This window comes from Sarcophilus harrisii, chromosome 2 (genome assembly GCF_902635505.1).
Source record: "Sarcophilus harrisii chromosome 2, mSarHar1.11, whole genome shotgun sequence".
Classification (NCBI taxonomy): Eukaryota; Metazoa; Chordata; class Mammalia; order Dasyuromorphia; family Dasyuridae; genus Sarcophilus; species Sarcophilus harrisii.
Window position 1 is genome coordinate 40,645,153 of NC_045427.1, and position 25,299 is coordinate 40,670,451.

At 38.0% G+C, this 25,299-nt stretch overlaps 1 protein-coding gene across 1 annotated transcript; it reads left to right on the plus strand.

Moving 5' to 3' along the window:
- The first annotated feature begins 1,932 nt into the window (after positions 1-1,932).
- On the plus strand, positions 1,933-13,156 carry LOC100926101 (carbohydrate sulfotransferase 4). The gene is made up of 2 exons (XM_031950013.1): positions 1,933-2,502; positions 9,744-13,156. Exon 2 carries the CDS (start codon positions 9,767-9,769, stop codon positions 10,913-10,915), a length of 1,149 nt encoding a protein of 382 aa, XP_031805873.1. The 5' UTR covers positions 1,933-2,502; positions 9,744-9,766; the 3' UTR covers positions 10,916-13,156.
- The last annotated feature ends 12,143 nt before the right edge of the window (positions 13,157-25,299 follow it).

Sequence of the window (25,299 nt, forward strand, 5' to 3'; positions counted from 1 at the left end):
GAAAACTACTTAAGACTATGAATTAATATTATTCTTAAACATATATGCACCAAATAGCATCGCATCTTAAAGGAAATGAAAAATTACAGGAAGAGATAGGCAATAAAACTATAATATTGGGGGATCTCAATTCACCCCCCTCAGACCTAAGAAAATCTAATTATCAAATAAGCAAAAAAAAAGAAACATCAGAATGCCTATGCTGGACCTCTAGAGTATACTGAACATGTATCTTTTTCAGCTGTGCTTGATATCTTTACAAATAAGCATTAAAAACCTCATAAACAAATGCAAAAAAGCAGAACTATTAAATACATATTTAATAGACACAATTGCTATAAAATTATATTCAATAAATTGGTCTCTGAAGCAAAAAAATGCTAATAAAACTGCCAATTTAAATGAAATGGATGGATATTATAAAAAATATAAAATGTCCAGATAAACAGAACTAAAAATAGATTAGCTAAATAATTCTATCTCAAAAATATAAAAAGAGAGAAAGAGAGAAAGGAACCAAGAAAGGAAAGAAAATGAACAAATAATAAATGAATTCCCAAAAGTGGGGGGGGAGATACTGGATGAGATGGACTTATGGGTGAATTCTATCAAACATTTTAAAAAATTGATTTTAATACTAAATAAACTATTTGGAAAAGTAGGAAAAGAAGAGGTCTTACCCAATTCCTTCTATAACACAAGTATGGTCTTCATACCTAAATCAGGGAGAGTCAAAACAGACAAAAAATTACAGACTAATATCACCAATGAATGTTGGCACTCAATTTTTAAATAAAATATTAGCAGGGAGACCATAGCAACTTATCACAAAGATTACACAATATGATTATGTTGGATTTATACCAGGAATGTAGGGCTGGTTCAATATTAGGAAAACTACAAATATAATTTACCATTTTAATAACAAAATAATATTTTAAAATATAAAATTATATCAATAGATGCTGAAAAGACTTTTTTGCAAAATATACACCCATTCCTATTTTAAACACCAGAAAACATAGGATTAAGAAAGATTAGTACCTTTCAAAAAATGTCAAAATTTAAAGAATTGTTTTCCTATTGTTAAATCATTCTCAAGTCCCTGGTATGAAGCTGATATGGCTACTAAAGCAAGGACTAAAGGAAGCTGACAAATTTCTGGTGTCACAGAACATTAAAGTTACTCTTTATAAATCATTTTGAAGTAAATTGTTTGGAAAAGGGTGAGTCAGAAATGATCTTATCTTCCTCAGACCTTGAATAACTTTTGACTAGCGTCTGTTTTATGTTCTTCATGTTCTCTTTTGCGTTATATAGTTATTTGAGTTGCAGACAATCATCCCTTTGAATTGTTAACTCGAACAGAACCAAGACTCTTTAAAAAATGATTTCTCTTTAGGTAAAATCATAAATAGATACAAGATGTTTAGCAAACATTTATTCGCTTGAAGGGGATAAAGAGTGTTCCCAAGCCTCTCCCATCTTTAAGGAGATAAAACCAGCAAGAATTTCTGAGAGAAAAACAAATTAAAACAACTAGGAGTATAGCCACAGCTTCTGGTGATTTGTAGCAGTGATGAGGTTTAAGCACCTCTGCTGGTTGATAAGCAAATTAAAATATTCATTGATACAGATCAAAGAAAAAGGTAAGCCCAAAGCTAGCTTCCCCAGGTCCCAAGAATTGTTTAGGAGACACATAAAGTAGAAATGTAGTAAAATTTATTAGGTCTGATGACATTAGCCAACAGCTGCAGAAAAGAGAAAAGATCACGTTTCTTCCATTCTTTCCCCAAACACCCTCCATTATACTCCTCCCCAGGCAGGTTAGTGTTCTTCTCTTATAAGAGGAGGGCAGAAGCTCTGCTTCCCACTGAGTAGAGGGCAGGAGATTTTTAACCTATTTTTGCTCTCATCCTTGGATATCAGTGATTCACAAGAGGGAAGCCCAGCTTTCACCTTTTCTGCTCTTCTGGGAAGCTCTAGAAGATGCAAGCTTTCTATTATCAGAGTACGTTGGAGGCTGGGGCATCCTAATGGTGGTTGGAGGATCTGGGGCTTTGGGGTCCTTTTTCCTTCGCTTCTTACCCATTCCTGAGGCAGTCAGCAAGCTCCTGACCCAGAAGGAGTCCACATTCCAGAGTCACCCTGCTTCCTCCTCCCCTGCTCCTCCCTGCCCAGTAGGAGGGAAACTTCCCCGAGACTCTAGCTCTTGTGGTCACCCTCTCATACCACTTGGCATGTGGCTCTCAGAGCTGTCCCTAGCACCGCTCCCTGACAGGCTCTGCCATCTGTCTGTCCATCTCGTACCAGTCTTGGAAGGTGTGGTCATTTCCTGGCTGCAAGAAGACACTAAAACTGCTCCCAGAAAAGAAGCTGGCTCAGGAACAGCTATGCAAAATATAGTGGGAGGCTGACAGTTGGAGGAGAGGAGATCCTGAGGCAACAGAAGGAAGCTGCCAGGATTGCCAAGCAGGGGAAGGAGCCAGACAGGGCAAGAGGGTAAGAACACAGCTATTCTGTGTGCATCTCCTGCCCTTGGGCTGCTAGAGCTTCCCTTGTGCCCAGGGGCAGGGCATGAGGCACAGGATGAGATGGGAAGTGTTGCCTGCATTCAGGAAGCTCTTTCCTAACTTAGCAAGAAGAGTTCTTGGGATCATAGAATAAGACCATTTCAGAGCCTTTGCAGTTGAGAAAACTGAGACCCAGAAAAAGGAAGAGGCCTGATCAAAGTCACAGTGGGAGAAATTGTCAGGATCTACTTTGGAGTCACCCTGAGCCTCAGTTTCCTTATGCTGTAAAATGTGAATTCTAAAATGCTTTCTAGTTTCTAAAGTTCTGTGAGTCTAAACTCTAAATCCTTGGGCTTCTTTATATATCAATCACCAATTAATCACCAAGTAAATTTTATATACATATATTTTTATTTATAAAATATTTTTAAAATTTATTTTATTATAACCTTTTATTTACAAAACATACGCATGGCTAATTTTTCAACATTTACCCTTACAAAACCTTCTGTTCCAAATTTCCCCCCCTTGACCCCTTCCCCTTCCCTAGATGGGAAATAGTCCAATACATGTTAAATATGTTAAAATATATGTTAAATCCGATATATGTATACATTAAATTTTATATTTACAAAACAGAATGGTATTTACCCTGTCTACCTCAGAGAGATGCTGTGAAAATGAAATGAAATATATCTAACAGGATCATATGAACATCAGAAATTGCTGATGCATTCCATACTAGAGGTACTTACCTAATAGATTCCTAGAGACTGTCGTAGTGGTACCATGTCTGTCCCTTCTCCCAATCATTGCAATAGTTTAAGGATAAAGTTCTATTATTGCTCATCTTCCTTACTAAGGTTGCTTCCTACCATGTCCCTCTTGTTGAATTTCTTAGTTTGATGGTAATTCTGTTGGAAAATCCAGAAGTTCTGTCAATAGTGAACTGAGGCAATGCTGTGGGGCCTGGGATCTAAAATTCTTAAATTGGTTTTAAGCTTCTTGTAGAATTTCCTATTCATTTCTTAATTCAATTTAATTTTAAGTTCCATAGTCATAACTAGTTTCCACTTCCAACATGGGCTAATAAAATAAAACAATAATAGTTAAATAAACCAAAATATAAAGAGCTATACAGATTGGAAAATAAAAGGACATATTTTGTTGTTGTTGAGCTGTTTCATTCACATATGACTCTGTGTGACCTCATTTGGAGTTTTCTTGGCAAAGATACTAGAGCAGTTTCACATTTCCTTCTCTAGCTCATTTTACATATGTGGAAACTGAGGCAGATAGGGTGAAGTGACTTACAGTCACCCAGCTAGGACAAGTCTGAGGCCAAATCTGAACTTGGGAAGATGCATCTTATTATTATTACCTACATATTAGGACAATTCTACATTGAAGCATTATGATATATAGATATTTTGTCTCAAATGCTTATTGGTTAGCTGTGGGTTGCCAGACAAGTCACTTAACACTTCTTAGGCTCAGTTTCTCCATCTATAAAATGTATAATTTTGTGCAGCTACCTGTGCAAGGTACCTCACAGGATTGCATGAAATATACTATAAAGTGTTTTTCTCAAGTGAACGTGTTATATAAATATCAGTGAATATCATTATTTTTTCCCCAGAGAGAAAAAATAATCACTTCTGATCTAGAAAATCAGGAAAGGCTTTCTGGAAGAAGTAGGTCCTAACAGTAGTTAGATATTCCTTTTGGAAGGTGGGGGGGAAGAGATATGTTGGGCAAGGGTGATCATCCCAGATATATGGGATGATATGACAAAGGAAAGGAAATAACAAAATCTGGCTATATTCAAATAATGGCAAACATTTGTCATTTGTCAAGAGAAGTCATAAAAGAAAAAGTTGGAAACTTATGATCAAATTATGAAGTATCTTGAATTCCAAATGAAAGTGAACAGACTTGATCCAGTTAGCAAAAGGAGCCATTATTAACTATTTACCAAGTTGGATAGCTTAAATTAGAGGCGTAGTCTGTGATTCAACAGTAACTTTTCCCTTGTTATGAAACTACCTGACTCATACAGGAATTACTTCTGACCTTGTTATCTGCTTACAGCATCAATCAGAAGCAATCCTGGCCAATAGTAGAGATTTTAGAAAAGGGCAAGTTGCACTTTCAAGAAGTCCTAAGTGATCTTAATATATGGGTGGGAAATACCTCATAACTTTTAATACCCTATGGGGCAGTGTTTTGTGTTTTCCCAAGTTGATGCTTTTTTTTTGGGGGGGGGGGAAGAAGCAATAATTGATAAATGAAAAGCATGATGGGATCTTACATTCTCTACATCTTTCAGTCAATTGTGAGATGATAAAAGATGAGGCCTATTGTTGAGCAGTGTTTGCAAAAGCCTGCTGGAATCCCCTACTAAAATATTCATTTTGTGTTGCAGTCAATTTGTGTATGGATGATCCTCATAAAGCTTTTGTTTAGATGAGAAAGAAGGCACTTAAATTGGTTGTTACTGATGTTCTCTTCAGTACCTTTTCTGGGTATTAAGATTGTTGGAAAATTCCCCCCCCCCCCCCCCCCGATATCTTTTGTGTCTTCACTTCCTTCAGGATACTGATACCTTATGCCCTTGCAATTAAATTTCCTTCAGCCAAGTATCTCCTCTTTACATTTACTTGATCTACTATGGCCATTTCCCCATCCTTGTTCTCTCCCATCTTTCTCTTTTTTTAAATCTTTGTCCCATCATTCATTTCTTCCATAAGCACCTCAGTCTTCCTATCTCTAAAGTTAGGATCTAAATGTGGCAATTCCACTATCCTGGATGGAGAAATAGTATTGAAATGTTAGGCATTATTTTGTGTGTGGGGAGGGGGAATCTTTTCATTTCTTGTCTGGTTGTAACTGTCAATTTTCATTCTTTGAGATAATTTCTTAGATGCCCACCATGGCTAGCACCCACCAATTCTTTCATGGAAGACTGTTTGTGATATAGATCAGGGCTTCTTAACCTTTTTCCACTCACAAACTCTTTTCCCCCAAGAAATTTTTATATGACCCTGGTATAAAAGTATATAAAATAGGTTAGCAAATCAAACATTTCCTGATAATAAACCATGAAGAAATTTATTTTAGAACTATTTTTGGTATACATATAATTTTACCACTTATTAAAGATGAAAGCAAATTGCATACGAATGATTTGGATGTGATTATTTATTTTTACATGAAGAATTGAATCTTGGTGGAATATTTGATACCTTTTACTGCTGCTAAATTTTTCAGGACTACTTCATTCAGTTATGTGATGTTGATGTGGGGTTGTGACCTACTGTTTAAGAAGCTTTTAATAGAGATTATACAGCAACTTCATACCTCATAAAACTTTTGACCTCTCATTTTTCTCCTTAACCATTCATTTTTATTTAGTTTCCCCATCCTCTCTTTTCCCCCAAATTTGAATTGATGTTCCCATGATTCAGAGTATATAATACTTGATTTGGGGGCAAATGGGACATCAAGTTCTTCATGGAATTTTTCTTCCACTTCATTCAAGCAAACAATGATAATAGAGAAACTATGGTGGTGTTTGTTTTGTTTGTTTTTTTTCTTTTTGCAAGCACTTATCAATATGGGATGGACCCAATGTATCTGTATTGGGGAACTAGGTGGTATACTGGTAGATAGAAAGAAAGAGAAAAGGAAGGGGGGGTGAGAAAGGGGGAGAGAGAGAGAGAGATTGATAGAGGTAGATAGATTTATATATATATATATATGATATGTGTATATATCATAATCTATGTATATTTCATAATATGTCCATTGATAGAGAGATGGGCCTAGCGTCATGAAGAAAAAAACAAAATAGAAAAAAGAAAAAAAAATTATCATGTGCCTAGCAGAACATCAGGGAGGATTCAAAATATATAATAATAAATTTCCATTTCAAGAATGCATGTATAATATCGAAGACATGTTTTCATAACTGTCCTTTTCTTTCCTTCCTTGTGGGGTTTTTTTTTGTTCTCTTTTATTTTATTCTTTTTTCCCCCCTTTCTCTCCCCACCTCTCCCATGATATAAAATTTCTTAGTTTTATGTTGACAAAGCAAACTAGAAATTTGTGGCAGGGAGCAGGTTTTTTCTCCTAATAATTATTTCCCTTTTTATTTATCCTTACTCAAAGAGAAAATGTTACAAAGTAGCGATTTAAGTAGCTTTTATTTAGTAGCCATATAGAGAATGTACTTTGTATAAAAATACAAGCAGAAAAACAAATTGATTTGTAACCTCTCAAAGTAATAACAAGAAAGACACCAAATCTACAATTGTGAACTTCAGTGTTCAGGTATATTTCTTTTTCCTTAATTGAAAAAATTAAGGAAATGCTTTTCTTTTTCTTGCCTCAATATGATCTGGTAAAAGCTATGCAGAATACAGCAGCATAAAGCTATTTCCAATAATATGAATGAAAATGGGTTTGAGATAGATGGTCATGGTTTTTCTCTTATATAAAACTATTTTTTCTCAAAATATCTCTGCTGTCTACACAAAAGTTGACCAAGTATTAGGGCATAAAAACCTCAAAATCAAATGCAGAAAAGGAGAAATAGTAAATGCATCCTTTTCAGATCATAATGCAAATATAACTACATGTAATAAAGGACCATGGAAAAACAGACCAAAAATTAATTGAAAAGTAAATTAATTGGGAAGTGCTTGATAAATGCCTATTTCCTTTCTTTCTTGCCAGAAAAGAGTCCTCTTTCTGGTTCACACACTATATGGCAGAAACAAGAGCAATTTTCTATTTTTCTGCATCCATTTGGCTTTTTAAAATCCAAGGAAAACATGCAATAAGATTGCAAAGAGCAAGGAGCAAAATAGAGGAGGCTGCAGGTAGGAGTTTGAGTGTAATATTTTGACAATCCAGAGATGATTTTTGCCTCCCCCTCTTCCTTTGTCTCCTCTTCCCCTCCACTAAAAATCCCTGCGACTGCCCAGGTTACCATTCCTTTATAAATCCCCTATAAATATTATTATTCCTGATTCATTTTTAGATTATCCCTAATGCCTAGTATAATCCCTGATATACATCAGGGGATTAATAAATGCATTTTCATTAATTTAATTTGATGGAGAACTGTGAATAGAAAAGGAAAATATTTCTGGCTTCTGGGAAAGACTATTTTGCAAACTTGGTGGTTATTTAGACACTGACAGTCATTCTATGGCCAGTTAGTTGGCACAATGGATAGAGTGCTGGGTCTGGAGTCAGGAAAACTTTTCTTCCCGAGTTCAAATGTAGCCTCAGATACTTAGTAGTATGTGACTATGAGCAAGTCACTTAACCCTGTTTGTCTCAGTTTCCTCATCTGTAAAATGAGCTGGAGAAGGAAACAGCAAACCACTGCAGTATCTTTGCCAAGAAAAACCCAAATGGACTCACAAAGAGTCAAACAGGAATGAGATAAATGAATAATCACAGTCTCTCTAATCTCTCCTTTCCTCAAACACCTGGGACAACCAGAAACTTGCCTATCTTCCTTGCTCTTCATCTCTCCAGTAACTCTGCTCCTAAATATATCCTTACATCCCTTACACAGATGATTACTTTTAATAACACACACACACACACACACACACACACACACACACACACACTTTTTAAAAATGATATATTGATTGGCTTCATTCCATTTGTCTGAAGCAGATGGATGAAAAATGATAGAATTAATGGGATGTATAATTACTATATCATTATAGTATTTCTTTTGTTCTGGATAAGATGGCAACTTTACCATTTCTTCAGGATGGGAGTGAACAAGGGGCTTTCCAAAGGAAGTCTGTGAAGAAATTGAACATAAATCAGCCTGCAACTTCCCATGTCCATAACCAAAGTCAAATTCTTGTGGCTGCCTTATTTTGTATCCCTGAATTTCCCAGTTATTAGATTTTTCTTTGTCTATGGCTTCTTATTTGCTCTTTTAAAATATATTCTTTCTTTCATATTGCTGTATTTCTGTTCCCTGACTTTAGAGGGATGGCTAGTCAGTTTCATTAAAAAAAAAAAATTGACAGCATGAAAGAAATAAAAGCACATAAATTTTAAAAAGAAAAATATAGAGAACGTGAAGAACAATGGAATTCATGTGAAGTATTTACAAAGTGAGAACAGCAGAGTGAGTACAGCTTACACATTTATTACAATATTTTAACCAAGAGAAAGAAAGGGAATAGGTCTTTAGTTATACAGCAAGATTCAGAAAGGTATTAAAAATATATGTAGTGTTATTGCTCATATTTTGTCTTTTTATAATTCATATTTTTCTTCATCAAAATACAAACAAGTTGAATTTTAAAATTCTACTTAAAGATTTATACCATATCTAGTTTGATTATTGTACTTAAAATTCTTAAAAGAAAAAGAAATGAAAGGAAAACTCAATTTTAAGATAGTAGTCATCAAGCAATGGCCTTTGGATTTCACCAATTCCTGCAGATTCCAAGAAGACCAATCTTTCTTCTCTCTTAAAACTGGGCTTGTGGTAGAGAATTCTTTGGTTGGGTTTCTTCTCTTTGTTTTTTTCACATCATGAAAGAAATAGTGAGGAGAAAAGATATCAAATTCTCTGATGACTGATTAGGTTATGGTAACCTAAGGAAGTGTTTGAGTGGAAAAAATGGGGCCACAATTGACATTTCTCTATAAAATTCTAACTTGGAGATTCTTATCCTTTTTTTTTTTTTTTTTTTTTTTTTTGGTATCTTGGACCCCTCTGGTGAGCCGGAGAAGCTTATGGATCCCTTCTTAGAATAATATTTTTAAATACATAAAAATTACTTAAGATTACACAAAGAAAACCAATTCTATTGAAATAAAGATATTAATTTGGGGTTTTTTTTGTGGGTTTTTTGTTTTGTTTAGTCTTTACCATGTAAGTTCATGGATTTCCTGAAATCTGTTTTTAAACCATTTGAGGGCATATGGACCCCAAGTTAAGGATTCCTACTCTAAGTGATAAGGTCAACGAGATTGAGCTCCAGGACCTATTCACATTTGTAGAATTCAGGAGGTGATTGGGAAAGGGGAGAAGTGGTGAGGTGGAACTGTGGTCAAGCTTTGTTGGTCTGAGCTATGGCAAAGTAGGAGTTGGTAGGTTAAAATTGGTTAACTAAAATGAGGATGTGCAAGCAGATGGACAACCAACAGTCTCATACAATCCATTTTTCTTGTCCCCAACAGGTTGCCTTTTTGTTTCCTGCACAATGTTCTGGATTAAAAAAATAAGGCTGTTATTACTTCTGGTGTTCCAATCTTTAGTTTTCCTCTTCCTCTTCCAGCAGTTTTATAGTCCCCGGCCTTGTCCTATTCCAACAGAAAAGTCAAGCCATAAGCATGTATTGATCTTGTCTTCCTGGCGCTCGGGCTCCTCCTTTGTGGGCCAGCTCTTCAGCCAGCACCCGGATGTCTTTTATCTGATGGAGCCGGCCTGGCACGTGTGGTTAACCCTCTCCTCTGGGAGTGCTGGGCAGCTGCAGATGGCCGTGAGAGACCTGGTTCGCTCAGTCTTCCTCTGTGACATGAGTGTCTTTGATGCTTACATGGCCTGGGGTCCAAGGAAACAGTCCAGCCTCTTCCAATGGGAGACTAGCAGGGCTCTGTGTTCCCCACCTGCGTGCCATCTCTTTAATAGGGAAGCCATCATCCCCCAGGCTGACTGCAAGACCCTATGTGGCAAGCAGCCCTTCAGCACCATAGAAGAAGTCTGTAAATCCTACAGTCATGTGGTAGTCAAGGAGGTACGCTTCTTCAGCCTGAAGACCCTCCACCCACTGCTGACTGACCCCTCCCTCAACCTGAAGATCATTCACCTTATACGAGACCCCAGGGCTGTGTTTCGCTCTCGACAAAACACTGAACAGGAGCTGCTGCATGACAGCCATATTGTCATGGGAAAGCAATGGGATAGAATAAAGGGTGAGGACCATCCCTATTACATGATGAAAACCATCTGCCAAAGCCACAAGGAGATCCACGAGGCAGCTCAGTTGTTACCAGACTCCCTCAGGGAACGCTACCTGCTGATACGCTATGAAGACTTGGTTCAGGACCCACTGACCCAAACCTCCAAATTGTATGAATTTGCAGGGTTACCCTTCCTGCCTCATCTCCAAATCTGGGTGCATAACATCACACAGGGCAAGGGCATGGGAAAGCATCCCTTCTATACAGACGCCAGGAATGCCCGAAACATTTCTCAGGCCTGGCGTTGGTCTTTGCCACATGACAAGGTAGTCAAATTACAGAAAATTTGTAAAGATACCATGGACCTCATGGGCTACCTTCCTGCATTGTCTGAAGAAGACCAGAGAAATTTATCAATGGATCTTTTATCTACTGCTAAGATCCCCTAAAGCTAGGTAATCAAATGAGTTGAATGAAGATTTGGTTTTGTACAATGACTTTGGCCAGCTGAATGCTTTTGGATCTAATTATGTTTCTGAATGGACATCCATGTGAGTTTACTGTTGTATGTGACTACATATGCTTAAATGTAGTTACACACACACACACACACACACACACTTATATATTTATGTTCAAACATCAGCAAAATTAGATTCAGGCGCTCGGTGAAAGCCAGATAGAACCAAAAAAATGGAGGTACCTCTCTTTTGTGGTTAACCCTTCCACCTCTCCCATCCTTTCTCAGCTCTCATTTTATGGACAGTGGATTAATCCCACATACCTTGTCTAATGAGAAAGAGCAGAGATGAGTCTTAACAAGCACAAATCAACATCAAGACATGCTATGGAAGTGAATTCTAACATTATACCCCTAATGCTCAGTCTTCCAGGACACCTAGTCTTTTTTCTAGGATGAAAGTACAAAAGTGCTATTTTAGTAGGGAGCTAAATAGCCATGAGTTAGAGCAAGAAATGTCTTTAAAATAAGAGTAGGTTCTGATTTCCATGGGACCTAGTTCTTTTTTTTTCTGCCAGATCAGAAGTATATAGGTGAACAGATGCATCTGGAATGACTGATATTTTTAAAGGTGGGATTTTTATTTTATTGTGTTCCCTGGTCTGAATATTCCTTGTTACCTGATTATGACTAGAGATATAATTTTAGGGTTTCCTACCCTTCCTCTCTCAATGATTTGCCCTTTATGCAGATTGATATTGCTCATGCCGTTTTCATATTGTTATTTTACCTAAATACATCTATGTAGACAGGCCATTTTTAAGGAAGAAACTGGGCACTCTAGGGTTTATTAAATCTAAAACACTGGCCCCTTTCCCTATCTATTGGAGAGCCAGCCAATGATATTGCACTTTATGGAAAGGAGAATCCAACTTTCCTTGAAAGGATTCTGTTTTGATCTGACTCCTATGTCAGAGTGTTTCAAGGATAAGAGTCTTATTTGTCCCACCCTCATCATGAAGAGAAACTCTGTCACTGTCAGTGCATCTTGATGACATCTTAGCAACAGCCACTTCTCTGCCCAGCAATAGAAAGCCCTTTCACAATAATATGAAAACTTTCAAAGAAAATTATAATCATGCTTTATATTAGAAACTTGCCCAAAATCCCTTACTTAAATTTGAGCCAATGCCTTGTCCAGCATTAGACTCAGTGGTTACTGGGACTGTGGTAATAGGAATAGTTGCGGTATGCTGGCAACTTCTTCAGAATATGCTTTGGCTGGGCCTTCTGTGGATCTAAAGGACCTTCTAGAGAAAGAATTCCAAACATCATCCAAGAGTGATGCTATTTCTTCCTTCCTTGCCCTTCCACTTTGACAAGGGCTCATCATCGCTTCTAACTCTGTCTACAGAGGACATAAACGATTCTAATCATGATGATTGTGAGGTGAAATAGAGAAAAAACAACATAGCATAGTCATTAAGACTTGTTTTCACATGTTTTTGCTAGCTTGAATTCTTGGAGTTCACCTGTATCCTGTGGTGTTAAAAGAGCAAAGTTACTTACATGGCAAACCCTGAGCCTTCATGGAAATCCCTCAGAAAGCATAAACTTTCTCCAGTCAAATCTTCCTTTCTACAGGAAGAGTTACAGCCCTTCTCAAACAGAAGGGAAAGTGAGGATTGACAGTCGCATGAGTGTTGGATGGTAAAGCCAGGACACTGATGTCAGTATCCAGAAAAAAGGCTGAGCTCCAGATGGCAGTGCCAGCAAGATGGAGAATGGTGATGAGTTGGAGCCCAAGGAAAAAACCAACCTCACTTCCCTTGGAAATTCCTGCAACTGCATAAATTGTTCCAAAGCAGCAATTTCTTTAGGAAATGGCACATTTCTATGATCCTGGAGAAATACAAGGCTCGTTGTTGATTCTCTCTCTTTTCCTCTCTGCCTAATTTCAAAGTAAATACTCTATCCAAAACTGAGACAAGAGATATTATACCTGGAGAAAAGCTTCAAAATCTAAGCAGAGCCCTTTCTGATAAGTATCCCAATTTGTGCATGCAAAACTGGTTGCTTCTTATTTGTCAAAGTCCTATTGAGACATCTAAACATCCACCAGACATCCTATGGCTTAAAGAATAATCTTTCTTCATTTTTTTCCCACGAGATTTCATGTCTTTTTGTTACAGATAAAATAAAAACTAAAAAAAAAAAAAAGAAAGAAAAGCTCTTAAATGAAAATAACAAATTCATTTGGAAGGACAAAAGGTCAAAAATATTAAGGGAATTAATGAAAAAAATATAAAGGATGGTGTCCTAGCAGTACTAAACCTAAAACTATATTATAAAGCAGCAGGCATCAAAACCATATGTACTGGCTAAGAAATAGAATGGTGGATCAGTGGAATAGGTTAGATACACACCACATAGTAACCAAAGACTACAGTAATTTTGTATTTGATAAATCCCCAAACTCCAGTTTTTGAGAGAAGAACTCACTATTTCACAAAAATTGCTGGGAAAACTAGAAAATAATATGTTATAGGGGAAATTTATCCTGGGGGGAGAGGAGTTTTGACATAAATTGGTTTTCTAACTAGACACAACAAGGTGGGGCTACCCATGACCTCCAGGGAAGGTGGAACTATGAGGTTAAACTGATTTCCATCAGTGTTCTTCTTTGTTTGCCTTAGGGAGTAATTTTTTCAGTACTTCTGGCTCTCCTTGCCAAGCCACCTAGAGACTCAGCATCTCATCAACATGTTCTTATTACCTCTAAAATATAAGTGCCTTCAGGCTAGGAAATGCCTTATTTTTGTTTTTGTATTTCTAGCCTCTATGCAATATCTAATAAATAACAGCAAATGTCTTATTTTTGTTTTGTATTTCTAGCCTCTATGCAACATCTGGCAAATTTGTTAGCAAATGCCTATTGACTGATTTAAACACCCTAATTTAATTTGGTGTCAATTTGTTGAGGTTCAGAAAGGACCTAAAAGGTTGGGGATCACATTCCAGGACTGTGAGGTGTCTCAAAAGAATTTGCAGACTTGGACCCATATCCAAGTCAAGGGGCAAAGTTTATTATAATTGTACTGCCAGTTGATCCGGCCTAAATTCCAAAAGAATTTAGCAAAAAACCAGGAGCAAGAAGACACATTTATCCAGCTCTTCATGTCACTGATAAGCTACTTTCATGGCCTAGAGGTAGAATTAAGGAGTGGTTATTTAGTTATTGTTGACCAGAAGATCTAGGATTATTCTAAGGCTAGAAGACTTTAGAATCATTGACAAACAGATTGTCAAAACATTAGCATTCTAAAGTTAGAGAGTTTCAGGATCACTAATATATCTTCCCTAAAATCTAAAGGAAGAAATCTTATTATATTCCTAGGCCAGAAGATTTTTACAGTCATTGAGACCAGATTGTTAGAACAGAAGCACTCTAAGGTCAGGGGGACCTCCCTATTGCTGTCTCCCCTAGAAGCCATACTCCATCAAATTAATCTTACAAACACTTTTTAAAAAAGGAATTCAACTTACTCCTTGTGAAAATTGGAGGGGTATTTAGTTTCCACAGTCATGGATGTAATGCCGGAGAAACTGAGGCAGGAGAGAGATTAGAGAGCTTTTTAATATTTTATTAATTGGAGAGCATAATTGACTGGACAGGACTCTCGTCTCAAATTATTCAGTCAGACAGAGATAAAGATATACTGGGACCAAGGAAACCATGTTGGTCCCAGGGCTGGAGGAGACTGTCATCTCAAAGAATCCAGCGTCCAGTAGCCAGTAGCCAGCCTCCAGCAGTGAATGGGAGAAACCCAACTTCTTAAATACCTTTTAGAAACAAAGAAAGGGTAAGAAGCCCGGGAAAATTTCTGTCAGGATGGGGGGAGACCATAAATCCTAAAAACCCAGAGACAGGATGTCTGAATACACAGAGGTAAAGATGTCAATGAGGTATCTTGGAATATTTTAGAGGGATATTGTAAATTCTTGAGGACAGAAAGAAGTCTACTCTCTTGTTTATCTTGCTTGCATTAACAATTTACAACCTTAGAGCAAATAGCCCTCAGTCTTAATGGACCAGAGTGGGTTTTTACAGCTTAGGGGATTGAGACAGAACAGTTAAGGAAACTGAGACAAGGGAAACTGGTGCAGGGTAACCGAGTCAGAACAGTTAAAGAGAACTGTGGCATAACATGGAAAATTACTACAGAGAAATAAAACTTAAATTAGGAAAATGAAAACAAAGAAATGGGAGACTGGGACCCAGAACAAGGAATGGGCAGTTTAGAGTTGAAAAAACCCTCTATACTTTGTCCTCTTCCCCTACTCTGGTTCTTTTATGTATTATCTATCCCCTTAAGAGAGTAAGCTCCTTGAAGGCAGGCATTGACTTTCTTCTTGCTTATTATTTATATTCCTAGAGTTTGTTTGCCACATAATAAAAAGATATAATCAAAGATGGAGAATTAGAATAGGAAATATTAGTGAGTTGTAATGGAGATTCACATTCTTGTAATTTTTCTAACACCCAGTTAATGGGGAATTTGGGGAGGGACTTGCACTTGAGGATAGGAAATAAAAGACCTGCCTTAATGGGTTTCTAAAATGCCTTCTAACTTAAACATCTGTTCTTGAAAGAAGGTAAGATAAAATACAGGTTTCATCAGTGAAGTTTTTGGTAGGCTATTTTGTTTCCTACATTCCCCTTGCTGCTTTCTGATCTGAAGTTATTACAAATATCCACAGCAAGAATATTTGGTACATGCACTACATAGCACTTCCAATCCCCCTGTTTTTGTCCACCTGCATTTTTGATTTCCTTCACAGGTTAATTGTACACTATTTCAAAGTCCGATTTTTTTTGTGCAGCAAAATAACTTTATGGCATGTATACATATGTTGTATTTAACATATACTTTAACATATTTAACATGTATTGGTCTACCTGCCATCTCGGGGAGGAGGTGGGGGGGAGGAGGGGAAAAACTGGAACAAAAGGTTTTGCAGTTGTCAATGCTGAAAAATTACCCATGCATATATCTTGTAAATAAAAAGCTATTTAAAAAAAAGAATATTTGGTACATGAAGCAAGAGTTTATAAAAAAACAAAGAACTTGCAGCAAAAGTTAATTATTACTCTATATTGAATCAATATGTTTAAATAGTTAAATACAAATCTCATTAAATTAAAATGAACAAATGTTTCTCTTACCTTTTGTGGGTGTGAGTAGGCATAGACCCAGAACAATAATTGACATGGAGAAGCTGTAACTTTGACCCAGAGAGGTGATGTCTAAGAGGGCCTATCAACCCACTGCTTGCTGCTTGGTATCATCTGCTAAGCTGAAATGCTACCACGAATTTACTTCTCCTTCCACCACTGTCTCTTTTCTTGGGCCCTGAGGATTCTAGGATCCACTCTGCTCTTGGGTCTTATGCCCATGCTGGAAGCCTCAAGCAGTTGATGATATGTATTCAAATTTTAAATAATCAATTCAATCACCTATTCTGCAATGGTGGTGAGGAACAAACGATCTAAAGATAATTCCATTGTCCAGAATCATGGATGCTTAGCCTTGAAATGCATTTATTTGAAAAGTGATCATATAAGAATATTATTATTTATTTTATCTCATATTCTCTGAGAATCCTGTTATTTGGCAATGTCTGAGCCCTGGTGTTCTCACTCTTCTATGCAGAGTACTACTGGAATACCATCTATGACACCTTTTGCTATACTCTCTTAGGTGCATATTATGTCTCCCCCCCCCCCCAATCCCCTCATCACTAGACAGTAAGCTGAAAGTACACTGTCCTGTTCTTATTACTACTAGCTTGATCATTCATTCATTCATTCATTAAGCATGTGTTCTGAATCAGGTACTATGCTAGGTACAGGTTACAAGGCCCAAAATGAAAATCTTGGCCCTCAAAAGGCTTATCTTTTTTTTTTTGAGGTAAGAACATGAATTCAGATAACTGACTTGTAAAAACATGCTGTGTGGGACAGTAACAACCACAAAAACAATCAGAGACTCTCAGAGTAAGAAAAAGTAAAAAGGGATTTATTACAATCTTGTGAGAAAGGGTACCTCCTGTTATGCCACAGTTCTTTTTAACTGTTCTGATTTGGTTTCCCTGAACTAGTTTCCTTTATCTCAGTTTCCTTAACTGTTCTGTCTCAAATCCCCTAAGCCATAAAAACCCACTCTGGTCCATTAAGATTGGGAACCGTTTATTCTAAGGTTATAAATTGCTAGCAAGATAAACAAGAAGAGCAGACTGCCTGACCCTTCCCTGTCCTCAAGAATTTATAATATCCCTCAAGACCTCACTGACATCTTTATCTCTGGGTATTCAGACATCCTGTCTCTGGGCTTTTAGGATTTATGGTCTCCCCCCATCCTGACAGAAGTTTTCCCAGGCTTCTTACCTTTCTTTGTCTCTAGATGGTATTTAAGGAATTGGGCAGCTCCTATTGATGGCTGGATTCTTTGAGATGACAGTCTCCCCCAGCCCTGGGACCAACATGGTTTCCTTGGTCCCAGTATATCTTTATCTCTGTCTGACTGGATAATTTGAGACGAGAGTCCTGTCCAGTCAATTATACTCTCCAATTAATAAAATATTAAAAAGCTCTCTAATCTCTCTCCTGCCTCAGTTTCTCCAGCATTACACTCCCATTTGACAAAGTGTCATTAAAAGGAGCACACAAAGCATAAACTGCAAAACACCAGATCAAATTGAACAAAAGCCCCTCCCCTTGACCTTTTTTCCCCATTGTTTGGGGGAGTCCAGGCTTCCCTGAACTCAGAAATTTATCCCAGAAACAAAAGAATAGGCAATAATAATAAACTCAATTTAAATTTCCCTAGAGAACTACTATACAAGCAGATATCCTCAGATAAGAGAATCCAAAGCTATCATTATCACCTTTAAATTACTTAAATGCTAATTAAGAAGTGATGGGAAACTGGAGGGGACAAACAACTACAACTTTTTTTTTTTAATAGCTATATCTCTATTTGTTATTATAAAGTCTCAAGTCACAATTAATGTATACTTTAAGGCTATAATCCCATGAGAATGTCTTCATTCAGTTGATCCCACACAATTCAAATTTAACACAACTATAGATATTAGAATTTAGATATCCTTCTGATGGAAGGGAAGGAAAGAAAGAAGCATTAGTGGCTACTATGTACCAGGCACCACTAAGTGTTTAATAAATATTGGATCCTCACAACAGCTCTATGAGGTGGGTGCTAGTCTCCTCATTTTAGAGCTCAAGAAACCCAAGGGAGGCAGAAATTAATGACTTGCCCAGACTCACACAGCTAGTAAATATCTGAGGCTGGATTTCATCTCAGGTCTTTTTGACTCAAGAACTCACAACTAGTTGCTCAGAACTAGATCAAAAGGTCATTAGATTCAACAATTAATTGATCATAGGTAGCTTTGGAAAAAGCAATTTGAATTGAATGATGAGATCAAAAGTCAGATAGCAGAGGGTTAAAAAGAGAGGAACTGAGTATCTTAATCTAGCCCACTGGTCAACCACATATCACTCAGCTAAGGCCATAGTGGATGGTGATTTGTGCCTATCTGTGTTCTCCATCAGTCTTGACTTTTTGTTTAGATTCAGCTTAGGGATCCTGGTTTTTCAATAGGAGAAGTAGATGCCCCATTTTCACAGCTGTCAATTCAGGACTCCACCCAGGATGTTTAAGAATAACTGTTTTTGCTTCTAGTCATCACTCCTATACACATGCTGCTGAATAAAGGTGGAGAAAATCATACAACTATTCTGTTTTGATCCACTACAAATTTATGCTATGTAACCTACTGAACCCTCACTGCTGCTGGGCAATCCTTCTATATCACCCTTATCAATTCATCATCCCACTCTCCCCAGCGATTTTTCAAAACTTTTTCATCCCTCCTCACCCTCTGATGCCAGCTGAAAGAGGAGGTCCCAGGAAGCAGGGATTGCCTGTTAAGTATATCCACAGAATTCCTAATTAGTAGTCCATTAAATGACTTTTTGCCTCCATACAATTTAAACCTCTGAGTCATTGTTGCAGAGAGAAACCAGTCAGAAAATAGATGAACATATTTTGCAATGAGGGTTGGGGTGGGATGAAAGCAAAGGTACCTCCATCATACATTCTCACAAGCAATCTTTCCAGCCGGGGAAGCTTTCCTGGAATGATAGCTAAACATGCCTTAAGGGTGGCCCTAAGGAATAAGTATTCCTAAGCAATGGGAAAAAGAAAAAGTGTCTGACTGGCTCAAACAGTAAAATTCATTGTGCATTGTTCCAGAGAGTCAGGAGAGAAACATGAGTAGAGAAGAAAAAGCAGACTTTTTCTTTTTCTCATCAGTTTGCAAAAGTTGACTTCTAATTTGTGTTGATTGACATGAGAATAGTAATTACTGGAAAACTAGAACTTTTATATTAAACTTTTGGGGGTTGTTTACAGCTTACTTTGAAAAAACTTCCAGACAGAGAGCTGATAGATTCAGAGTGCAGACTGAAGCATATTTTTTCTCTTTCTTTTTCTTGCTTTTTAAAAAATATATATAGCTAATGAGGATGAGCAAATGGTTCTGCAGAAATGAAAGTCAAATGGATGGGAAAGGGGCCCAGATGTAATACCAGAGAAACTGAGTCAAGATAGAGTAGAGAGTTTTTAATATTTTATTTGAGAGGGAGAGATTGCGCTGGGTGCATGTTGCCCCCCAATGCTGATGTCTCAAAGCATCCAGCAGCGAATGTGAGGTTCCCATGAAATATATATACACACACGTGGCTCCTAACTACTGGGGTAAACTGAGGCACGGCAGAGTCAGAGCACTGAGAGCAGGAAGAGACTATCAATCCGGTTCTGACAGGTTGGAGGGAGGCATCAGACATTCTGATAAGTTGGGATCAAGAAGAACAATGACAGAATGAGAGGAGGCACCGGACATTCTGATAAGTAGGGAAGGTCTGGGGTCATGATGTCTAAGATAGAAGGTCTTTCTCCTTTTCTGGATTAAACATTTACAGTTTATAATCTTAGCGTAGCCAGCCCTAAATTCTATCAGTTGTAATGATTAGGAGGGAAGGGTGGTGTTGCAACCAGGGAGGTTGAGGCAGAACAATTAAGGGAAATTGAGGGAGGACAATTTGAAGAGAACTGTGGCACAATACAATTTCCTAAGGAACACAGTTTTTAGATACTTGGCAAACTTTATTTTGACAGTTGGTACCTAAATATGAAATCCAATGAGTAGACACATATTAAGGGAAGAGTAGAATCATATTAACCTTGGTATTCTTGCTGTGGATGAAATTAAAAGAAAGAAACTGGAAGAATAATTCACAGGTGATGAGGTTGAGGTAGCAATATATCTAATTCAAAATAAACATGTGACAAATTCACAATGGTCATTCTTTTTGCCAAAAGAAAAGTATATTTAGGAGAAGAGTTTATAGACAAAAATGAAAAATAAAATAGACACCTGGAAAGGCAAATATGAAATAGAATTATATGCGGTGCACTTACCCAAATGGACTTTTTGGAAGCATTTCCAGATATAAACAGAAAGCCTTTATTCTGTTCTTTCAAGAAGGTGGCCAGCATACACTCACTAGGCAGTCCAGCATGGTGTGGTCCAGTATAGAAGAAGAAGCTAGGTTGTACAGCCCCCAAAACCGTGAGTGCACCCCTTATCCTGTTGATTTTTAAATTCATTGAATGGAACTGAATTCTTCAGGAACAAGGAAGTAGCTATTGACCAACGGACAACAATGCTTTCTGCTTCATAGGGATCATGTGAATTCCTGAAATCTAGGTCTAGGTTCTGATCTACTCTACCTTATTGTCTCTGAGAAATCTTTACTTGTCCCATTCAGTTAGGCAAGCCTATAGTTAGAAAGGGAAAAGTTGCCTTGGGGAATTTACAATTAACCAGGAGAAAGGAAGTACTCCATGAGATGGGAAAAAGCCATTGACTGACAGGTTTAACTAACCAGTTAGCTCTAAAGAGAAAGACACATTAGATGGAAGGCACTATGAGGGTGGGGGAAGAGTAACCTCGCAGTAAGCTTAGTCCTGAAAAGGACTAAAGATCTTCATCATAACCAGATCCTTTATAAGGGAACACTCTACTTCCCTTATAAAGCAGCCTCTCAGGTGCAAAGGCTGGAAATCAAGGAGAAGGGGCAGAAAGATAGATGGAATGCACCTGGCAAATCAGGTCCCAGACCAGACCAGAAAAGGAGAAAGACCTTAAGATATGGCAATCAAGATAGCCTGGGAAAATTAATTTCCTTTTTGTATGCAATTATAGAAAGACACATTAGATGGAAGGCACTATGAGGGTGGGGGAAGAGTAACCTCGCAGTAAGCTTAGTCCTGAAAAGGACTAAAGATCTTCATCATAACCAGATCCTTTATAAGGGAACACTCTACTTCCCTTATAAAGCAGCCTCTCAGGTGCAAAGGCTGGAAATCAAGGAGAAGGGGCAGAAAGATAGATGGAATGCACCTGGCAAATCAGGTCCCAGACCAGACCAGAAAAGGAGAAAGACCTTAAGATATGGCAATCAAGATAGCCTGGGAAAATTAATTTCCTTTTTGTATGCAATTATGCTTGATAGAGTTTATAATTATGGTAATAAGTCTGAGAAAGCTAAGTTTCATCAAAGATGTCCCAAAGGTTGTTGTGAATATCTTTAAAGATGCTAACTGGATTGGAGATAGGATTGGATGAATTAACAATAGGCCCTGACTTCATATTATTCTATATTTAGGGTTCTTCCTAAGGAGGTGGTGGTGGTAGTTGGAGGGAGGGAAGGAATAGAAAGTCACATCAACAGGTACCACTTGAAGAGACAAAAGAGGAGCTGGTGGAGTGAATTTTATCATATGCCATATATCATTTTATCATTTCTACCTATCTCAAAGTCCTCTGATGACTGGGGAATGATGAAACAGCAGGTATGGATATTCTGGGAACTGAATTCACAACCTTACACACACACAGTCCAAGTCACAGGGTCATCTTCTCACTGGAAGCAGCCCATGGGATTTGACAGCTCCCGGGGTGTCTGCATAGTCTTTTAAATATTACACCACTCACCTCTTGGTGTAAGTGTTGAGGTTGAGAAGGGACCCCAAAAGGTTGGGGTCACAGACTGATGGTGTTACAAGGTATCTCAAAAGAATTTGCAGGCTTGAACCCATGTCCAAGTCAATGGAGCAAAGTTTATTGTAATTGTAACGCTATTTGAAGTGGTCTAAATTCCAAGCAAATTTAGCAAAGAAACAGAAGCAAAAAGACACATTTATCTAGTTCTTCATGTTACAGATATGTTAATTTTATGGCCCAGAAGTAGAACCAAGGAGGGGGTCTCTGGAATTTGTCTGTCACTAACCAACAGATTATCTGGCAGTCAGCAATGAACTGAGGCGTGGTCTATTCACTTTTGTCTCAGGAGTTTGATTTATGGGACTATCCCGAGTCTAGAAGACTTTAGAATCAGATAGATTGTTAGAACAATTGTATTCTCAAGTTGGCTGAGGGGAGGGGGAGGGAGGTTTGGTCACAGATTCCAAATCCAGAGGACTTTAGAATCACTGACAGATTGTTAGAATAGAAGCCCCCTAAGGTCAGGAACCTTAAAATTATTGCTGTCTCCCCTAGAAGCTATGTTACATCATTTTCTCCTCTCAAGCAATTGTACCCCAAATTCATTTGGGACAAAGGGATGGAGATCTCATCTTTTGAAGCTGCTTCATGTTGATAAGGGGTGGAGAGCCCCTACCTAGTGGGGTCCAGACTGAGGAGGAGGAGGCATGAGACTTGAAGATGCATTCACATTCAGAGAAGTGCTGATTGTCAGAATTAATTAGTCAAACAAATGGTGAACAAATAGTTGGAAGTTCATAGCTTGGAGTCTGGAGGATATAAATCTACAAATAGGAATGTTCTCAGAAACTTAGGAGGAAGCTTCAAGGAAGGGTGGTGTAGAAACATTATGAGTGAGTTTGCCCGAATAATTTTGGAAGGGATATCCTACAATTATGTGGGTAAGAGATCCTTTCCAGCAAGAAAACGGAATAGTCAGATTAAAGTTAAATCCCCTGGGAAGATAGCTAGTACAAATGGGGTGGCATCCAGGGTAGAGATGGTGACATTTGGGAATGAGGCCATTGCAAATAATGCCATATATGGGCTGCCTTGAGGATGCTGAGGGCACACCCAACAATATCCCAAGTGGGTATATGTGTTATTGTTTCTCCTAGCTTGTGAGCAATGAAGATAGGTTTCACAAGGGATTGGAAAGCATTTTTCCCCAAGTGGGTAGCTGAGTGTAAGCCAAAAAGAAGTTCCCACTGACTTGCCTCTAGGATTAGAAGCTGGCCTGAGGGTGTTTGAGACCACCCAGAAGGAGAAAGAGTGTGTCCCTTACACAATGAGATATATGAAGAGTTGTAGGAGTCAGGGAACTGGAGAATTAAAAGTGCCATGGTCAAGGGCAAATGGACAGCAACACAGGCAGTTGAATCTGTAGGCATATTTCCCTTGACCTGAAATGAATCTCCCTTCTGGTGTCCTTTAAAAAACATCAAAAGTCTCCTATCTTTCCATATGGCTCCATGAGCGTGCAAAATATGAAAAGCTTATTTGGAACTTGGGTAGATATTCACTGTCATTCTTTTCTTCAGTTCCAAAGTCCCAAAGTAAGGACAATGGGTTCAGCTTTCTGGGCAGAAGTCCCAAGGTTGGGAGAGGGAGGGGGCTTAGTCTCCAAAGTGCTATTGAGGGTCACCACAGAATGACCTGCCTTCCTTTCCTCATTTACACAATGGTTCAGGGAATGATTAACAAACTTATAGACAATGTTGGGCCTTTAGACAAAGAAATTTCATAGCTCTGAATGGGGGCAGAGGGGCTGGAAGTTAGGAGTTTGTGTGGCTGCAGCCAGAAAAGCCTTTCGGATGGGGCTGCAGGTCAAGATACCATCTACATGCTGGATAGCCAGGGCTTGTCCAAATATGTGGGGGCTGTCATGGAAGCCCCAAGCTATCTCCATGTAATGAACATGACTGTCCATGTTCACTGGTGGGGGGTTACATTCCCTTGATTTCAAAAAGAAATTATGAATCTTTACACAATGGTATACAAAAGAAAGCATCTTTAAGATCTAAAGTAGAAAACCATTGTGTTCGGATACATGTATTGGGCTCATGGTTTTTACTGACCATTTGCTCTGATTATAGAAATTTGCTATAAGAGGAAATAACAGGGACATGATTATAATAGCATCAAAACAGGTCCTTCAGGCTTCAGCTTGAGAGACACACATGAAAGGATAAAGCATCCTTAGCTCTGTTTGACAAGTGATCATGCAGGAATAATCAGGTGGGAAACAGAAACAGAACTGGGAAACTGAGTCAGAGGATCCCACTTTAAGCAGAAGCCAAGGTTGTCCTCCCAACTCTTGCTCAGATAAGACAGCTGGGAAGGCATCCCTCTGAGTAACTTATGGCATTCCTCTGGAATGGTGGGTTTCTAACTTAATGATCAGGCAATCAAATTCAAAACTCCAAAGAATATCACTTATAGTCCCAAGAGATTTTATATCTAATAGCAAATTCTTCTAATCACAGCTTAGAGCTAGATACATTATTTTAAAAGTGCCCAGAACTTAAACCCATAGGAGATTTTGTTTAACATGTTTTATATGTTTAAACTTATCCTGGTGCAAAGGATCACTCATTATACAGGCTTCTAGATTCTTAGTAAATACATTCCTTGTTTAGAAAGTATAGATCCTAAACAGGCTCATTTCTTGGGGATGATGACCTTGTTTACCTTGATGGTTTCAAGAAAATTGGCAAGCTTTCAAATTAAGGGAAATTTACAGAAATCCCAGAGAAGCTGAGTTTGCTGTTGCCCACCCCAACTATTCTTAGTGGGTTTTTTTTTGGGGGGGCGGGCTGTGCTGTTTGATACCTCCCCCACTCTGTGAAGGGGGAAAAGATGTTGCACACCTCATAAGTGGAGGTAAACTGATAAGGCTTTTTTCACCTAATCCCTCTTGTTCTACATACAGTAATTACCCATTTTAGATTTAGCATGATGACAATAACTCCAAATAACTTAGTTAACAATTTTAGAATTTTCCTAATAAATAGTCTTAGCTATAATTTCTATTCCCTTAAATGTTTCCCTTTTGTTTTAGAGAAAAAAAAAGACAGTTCTTTAAATTGAGATAGAACAGATTTTAAAATTGACAACTTTAGTTACTGAGATTCTCTAGATTCTGATTAAATGTTCTAGATGAATTGAATTGCCATTTGG